The 6,744-nt window shown below is 46.6% G+C and overlaps 1 protein-coding gene across 1 annotated transcript in view; it reads right to left on the bottom strand.

Annotated features, from left to right (window-relative positions):
- Window positions 1-766: 766 nt before the first annotated feature.
- Window positions 767-6,744, bottom strand: part of LOC107110510 (iroquois-class homeodomain protein IRX-1-like) — a 91,320-nt gene continuing 85,342 nt past the window's right edge. Inside the window, exon 2 of the mRNA XM_015411298.1 lies at window positions 767-1,222. Coding sequence (XP_015266784.1) covers window positions 767-1,222 — 456 coding nt within the window. The remainder of the gene's footprint in view (window positions 1,223-6,744) is intronic.

Here is a 6,744-nt window from a genome sequence, read left to right as displayed (position 1 = left end):
TAGAACAATACGAGAATGGAATAAAGAACATCTGCTCATCCCTATCTCATCAAAATCCCCTAAGACTAGGTATTTGGCAACCTCTACCTGATCCCCCATGCAAACATGAACTGGATTTATGGATCCAATATTAGATTGAACCAGTTGCCCCACGTGGGGAAATGGTTCCCGCGATTTGCATGACTGTCATACCTTGGGACAAGCCCATAGCAAAGGAGCATGTCAGGTCAGCCGCATGCATACTCCATCCACAGAGAATTCATAAAACGGCACTTCCATGTAATCCCAATCATATTGTGAGTCCCAAAGACTTTTCTCTTGTTCAACAGACATACAGAGTCATTTGGCAAGACCATATATTGGTGTGACACCGCATCAATGGCAGAGATGATGCCTTTCTTTTCAGCCAGACTTTTGTTAGGAGTAAGAAGTGAGCAGACGTCAGGGGGCATGGCATATGCAAATAAGTTATGCTAATGAGTTATGCTAATGAGCTCCGGCAGCTCTTTTTCTACAACAAGACCCCTGGACAAGCCCATAGCAAAGGAGCATGTCAGGTCAACCGCATGCATACTCCATCCACAGAAAATTCATAAAACAGCACTTCCATGTAATCCCAATCATGTTGTGAGTCCCAAGGACTTTTCTCTTGTTCAACAGACATACAGAGTCATTTGGCAAGACCAATGGCGGAGATGATGCCTTTCTTTTCAGCCGGACTTCTGTTAGGAGTAAGAAGTGAGTAGATGGCAGCTAGACTTCAAGACTAGTGGGTAATGATGGCTAGGAGGCCTTCTGACCCTGTGTCAATGTCAATACTTTCCAGGTCTATCTCTTCGTCGTCTTCGTTCTTCTCAGGATCCCCCTCGTTGTCACTCCCGAAGAGGTTCCCATCCTCTTGATCTTTGCTCCGCGACCCCCACGTCACCTTGTTCTCCTTCTTGAGTCGGCGGCGGGCGTTGGCGAACCAGGTGGAGACCTGCGTGAGGGTCATCTTGGTGATGATGGCCAGCATGATCTTCTCGCCCTTGGTCGGGTAGGGGTTCTTGCGGTGCTCGTTCAACCAGGCCTTCAGCGTGCTGGTGCTCTCCCGGGTCGCATTCTTGGGCCTTCCAGGGTCACCATATTGGAACTGTCCATACGGGTAATAACCAGGGGTGGTGTGAGCACCAAAAGTGGCAGGGTGGACGCCTGGGTTGTCCTTCAGTTCATACTGGGAACCCTGCAACGTATTCAGATGGGGGGGGGAGAAAAGCAAGAATGAGGACATTGGTTGAGAGCGACCTTTTCACAGGCTTTTCCTGTTTCAGGCCACCAGCTTTCATGAATGACTGTGGTACAGAGAGAGAGAGAGACAGAGAGACAGACAGACAGAGAGTGAGAGACAGAGAGAGAGAGAGAGACAGAGAGAGAGACAGAGAGAGAGAGAGACAGAGAAAGAGAGAGAGAGAGATTAGACTGAGTGTCTAAGCCTGTCAGAGTGGAGGTTTGGAGTTTGAGAGACTGTGATACCAAGCTTTGCCAGTTGTATTTACAAGTTCCTTTCTTCATCAACAGTTCAAAATAACCAGTAACCTATTTTGTTCTTTATTAAATAAATCAATTTTTGTTTAAACTTATCCCAGAAATCAGAATAGTCATTCCTCAGGGCCACATAGTCCCCTGAAGTGCCCAGACCCTAGGTCATTCTACCAAAAGAGAAAGATTTTGAATTTTTAATTCCTGGTGGCAGCAGAAATCCACCAAGTTTATATACACAGAGAGTGTTTAAAGGAGAAACAGTCACTCCAATAAACAAGGACATCACAAGGCTATAAGCTTGGGTGGTTCCACACTTACTTGACTGACCGATTATACCTGTGTCGGATAGGAATCCTCATACATCAAGAAAGGTGGCTAGGTTCTGCGCCCAGGTATATAAGGAACGCAAAAGGCGAGGCAAATAGACCATATCTCTACTTTTATCAAAAATTGTTTTCAACTGACTTTTTATATGGCTAAAAAGGTTTGAATAGTAGTTTTACTTTTTTCCTTAATATTTTATATAACTTATAAGGTTTTATGTTACTAAGGTTTTTTACTGGCTCATAACCAGCTAGGATAGTATCGGGAATTTTTCTATTTGTCTTTTAAATTGTTATGTACTGGCCGAAGACCGTAACAATAAACTACCTGACTGACTGGCCGATTCCAGAATGCAGTGCTGGGGGACTGCAGCATGGCCTAGTGGGATCTGTGCTACGGGATCCTGAAGTCTCCCATGTTATTCATTGTGCTGTTGGACATTTATATGAAACTGCTGAGAGAGGTCATCCAGGGATGTGGAGTGTCTGGCCTGTAGCTAACATGGGGCCAATGGGGCCTGGCCCCCTAGTGTTTCTTCTGGGCCCCCTCCCTCTCGGGCTGCCTCCCAAAGTGCTCCAACTTACCACCTGCACTGTACTTCCATTTAATTAGCTGGCAGGCCCCTCTGAGGCCCCCTCCCCCAAAATTCCCTAGCTACGGGCCACCAATATGAGGATGACACCTAGCTTTCTTATATGATAATTTATGGGATTTTTGAAAAAATGATTGTATGGTGTTGTTCTTGCTGGTAAGCAAGCCAGGTAGCCAGCCAGCCAGCCAGCCAAGATGTGCCCTCTCAGATCAAAAGATCTGGGTTGCTGGCTGTGTTGCAAATGGAATTTCAGTTTTCAGTTGTTTTGAATAAAAGACTTTGGGATTTTATATCCATAACACCCTCTTGCTTTGTCCTTTAAATCTGTGATCATACTGCAAAATAAACAGCTGCATTAAGGACAATGAACCAATTTTGGCAGGCAAAGAGGTGAATTGATTTTTTTTAAAAAAATGATTTTCCTTAAAAAAAAGACATTTGCATTTGATGTTTGAAATCCACAGGTACAGCATTATTTCTGAGCTGATGCTTAGCTGCATGGGCTGATTCCAAACACTCAGCACCAGCCAGGGATCACAGTTGCAACCTCTTTCGCACGCGCCAAGCATAGGCTGCTTTCCTTTCTTCCCATGCAGATCCAGGGGAACTCAGCCAAGCAAAGCACTATAATTTCAAAGAAAGGAAGATAGCAGAGCGGTAGCTTTCTAAATATTGTTATCTGTTCTCCAATAACACCTTGCTAGGGTAATGGCACCACTTCTTTTGTGTGTGTTTAGGGTTTAAATATGCTAACTGGATTTTAGAACAACGTCTGAGTCCAGGGGCACCTTTGTGACCAACAAAGTTTTATTCAACATATAAGCTTCTGTATGCAAAGCACACTTCTTCAGATACAATGGGATAAAATCTTACTCGGGGGTTTCGAAAAGTAGGTGTTTGTGTCATAATAGCTCCTTAACTAAGGTTCTTCTCTGGGTGCCCGTGAAGCCAAGAAATCGTCCTCACAGGCTGTCAGCAGAGGTGTTCCTCGAGGGGGTGTCCACAGTTACAAAGAGGATTCAAAAATAGCTTATGTGAACAGACACCTCCCAAGCGGTGTTCCCTCTAAGCTGAGTTAGTGTGAGCTAGCTCACAGTTTCTCAGCCTCCGGCTCACACATTTTTGTCTCGGCTCAGGAAGGAGGGCTCCAGAGCAAACTGATTGATGCAGCAGCCAAATCGCTCGCTCACGATTTTCATGCCAGTAGCTCACAAAGTAGAATTTTGCTCACAGGACTTCACAGCTTAGAGAGAGCCTTGCTTTCAATGGAGGGGCCAAGAACTGAACCAAGGACTTCTGCTTGCAGGCTGGTGCTCTTCCGCTGAGCAGCGCTTCCTTCTGTGTTCCTGGACAGTGATCTCTGCAGTTGATGGGACAAGTAAAGATGCATTTTCCTGATTCCCTGCAAGACGTCATGTGCAATGGTGGGGTCGCCATGATTTCTTTTTCTGGATGCTGTGGAACCTTTCCATTAAGAATCCAGTCCTGGACCACAGAGAGAACTGAGTGTTTTATGGTGTCTTCGCTCAGGAAGGAGGGCTCCAGAGCAGACTAATTTATGCAGAAGCCAAATTGCTCACTCACAACTTTAATGCCAGAAGCTCACAAAGTAGAATTTTTGCTCACAGGACTCCACAGCTTAGAGGGAATGTTGGTCATGACCGACCGAGTGCTCGCCATGCTCGTTCCCCTGACTTGTAATGGTGCCAGGGGTTACGGGCAAGGAACAAACCCTGTGCGGTTGCATTGGGGGAAAGCAGTTTATAAATGAACACGAGGCATTCATTCTTATTAATAAAAATGGAAACAATAGTTGAAGGAACCCAATCTACATTTTACAGAAAAAGAAGGGGGGGGGGAAGAGATGAGAACAGAGATGAGAACAACCTTCAGAGTAGATGCTTGCAAAGCCGGCGAAGTCCCAAAAACCTAATCTGTGATAATGACTGGGCCCCAGCAGGATTGTTTTGTACAGTCTGTTAAGCAAAAGACCACTCTGGGAGGCACAAGGACGGAGCCATCCTAAAGGAAATCAGAGCAAAGAATCTATGTCAACGGGACCCAGTTAAAACAAACAAACAAAATAAAACATGCCGAGAGCCTCCCACCGCTTTACCCACATTGCACTAATGCCCACGTTTCAGAGCTGGCCTCTTGTGGCAAGCTTCCTCGCAGAGGCACAAACGCAGAACTGGGGCAAGCTGTGATTTCTGAGGCCCTGACCTGGACGTCCCAAACTAGCCCAATCCCATTGGATTAGGGTTACCAGCTCCGGGTTGGGAGGTACCTGGAGATTTTGGGGGTGGAGCCTGAGGAGGGCGGGGTTAGTGGAGGGGTGGGGTATAATCAGGGCTCTTTTTGTAGAAAAAGCCCAGCAGGAACTCATTAGCATAATAGGCCACACCCAACAGCAGAAACTCATTAGCATATTAGGTCATACCCCTGACAGTGAAGCTCATTAACGTATTAGGCCACACCCCCATCTTACCAGAAGTGTGGTCATCCAGCCACACCCACCTTTTGCTTCTTATTCTGTTTACTTTGTTTGTTGTCAAAACCCAGGGTTAGGGTTAGGGTTAGGGTTTTTGTAGCAGGAGCTTCTTTGCATGTTAGGCCACACACCCCTAATGAAGCCAATCCTAATGAGTTCCTGCTGTTGGGTGTGGCCTATTATGCTAATGAGTTCCTGCTGGGTGTGGCCAACTCAGGAGCCAGCTGGAACTCCGTTCCTGTGCGTTCCTGCCCAAAAATAGCTCTGGGTATAATGCCATAGAGTCCTCCTTCCCAAGCAGCCATTTCCTCCAGGCGAACTGATCTCCGTCAGTTGTAATAATGGGAGATCTCCAGCCACCACCTGGAGACTGGCAACCCTGCGCTGGATCTTGGAAGCTTAGTGGGATCACCTCTGGGTAGCCACCAGGGGGTCACAGGGCTCCTACATGGAGACAGGGAATGGCAAACCACCTCTGTCCCGTCTCTTGCCTCGAAAACCATATGAGGTCACTGTGAGTCAGCAGCAACTTAGGATCATGGAATCACGGAGTTGGAAGGGGCCACATAGGCCATCCAGTCCAACCACCTGCTCAATGTAGGGTCAGCCCAGAGCAAGGGTGTCAAACAGGCCCCCGGAGGGTTTCCATCAGGCCCTCAGTGGAACTGGCAATCTCCTGCTTCTGCTGCTGCTGTTGCATCCTGGTTTGCTTCGCCAGACTCTCTTAATCATTCAGCCATTCCATGTTTGAACCTGAGTCCTAGACTCAGAACTCTGAGCATGAGATTTCTATGGTGAATGTCAATAAATCAAAAGTAGGTTTGCAGCTTACAGAGCTAATGTCCTTATTTTAAGCATGTCCTTATTTTAACTTAAAGCATGTCCTTATTTTAACTTTAAAAAACCCCTCCTTTGTGTTTGTGTCCTTTATAAAGTTCATATCTCCGCTACCTGGCATTACATTTCATGACACACACGGCCCGGCCCGACAAGGTCTCATTTATGTCAGATCCGGCCCTCATAACAAATGAGTTCGACACCCCCTGGCCTAGAGCATCCCTGACAAGTCTCTGTCCAGCTGCTGCTTGAAGACTGCCAGTGAGAGGGGAGTGCCCCACCTCCCGATCTAGCATATTACCCCACCAAACTACTCCTCCTTATGTCACTTGCTGAACTGCAGGCTGTGGAAGGTCAGTAGTTCAGCAGTTCAAGACCTGAGTGTGCCGCATGATGGAGTGAGCTCCCGTCTCTAGTTCCAGCTCCTGCCAACCTAGCAGTTCGAAAGCAAGAAATTGCAAGTAGATAAATAGGCACCACTTCGGTGGGAAGGTAACAGCGTTCCGTGCGCCTTGGTGTTTAGTCATGCCGGCCACATGACCACGGAAATGTCTTCAGACAGCGCTGGCTCTTCGGCTTTGAAACAGAGATGAGCACCAGAACCCTAGAGTCGGACTCGACTGGCTTTCGAGCAAGGGAACCTTTACCTTTTATACCATTACTTACTAGAGATGCTGTAAACTTATGCAAAGGGTTTGTTGTACAAATCCTGCAACTGTGATCAAAGCATGCCGGAAGGTTCCTGTGAGAATAGGACACCTCTCCCCCCTATGGGTAATTTTTACAGAATTTATAACCCTGGAAGATAAATGTTTAATTTCTTCCTTGTTAATGCTCAGAAGTTAACCTAAAACAGCACTTCCATGCAGGCAGAAGGCTGTAGATCACGCTTCCCCACCCCCAAGCTGGCTTTCAGTCTGCCGGAATGGGAAAAGTTTATTCAGTATTATTTATTAATTGTAAATGATGTATTTATTAT

Source organism: Gekko japonicus, unplaced genomic scaffold, assembly GCF_001447785.1.
Source record: "Gekko japonicus isolate JY-2015 unplaced genomic scaffold, Gekko_japonicus_V1.1 scaffold2211, whole genome shotgun sequence".
Lineage (NCBI taxonomy): Eukaryota > Metazoa > Chordata > Lepidosauria > Squamata > Gekkonidae > Gekko > Gekko japonicus.
The sequence above is the reverse complement of the archived record's forward strand: the minus strand, read 5'-3'. Positions and strand labels throughout refer to the sequence as shown.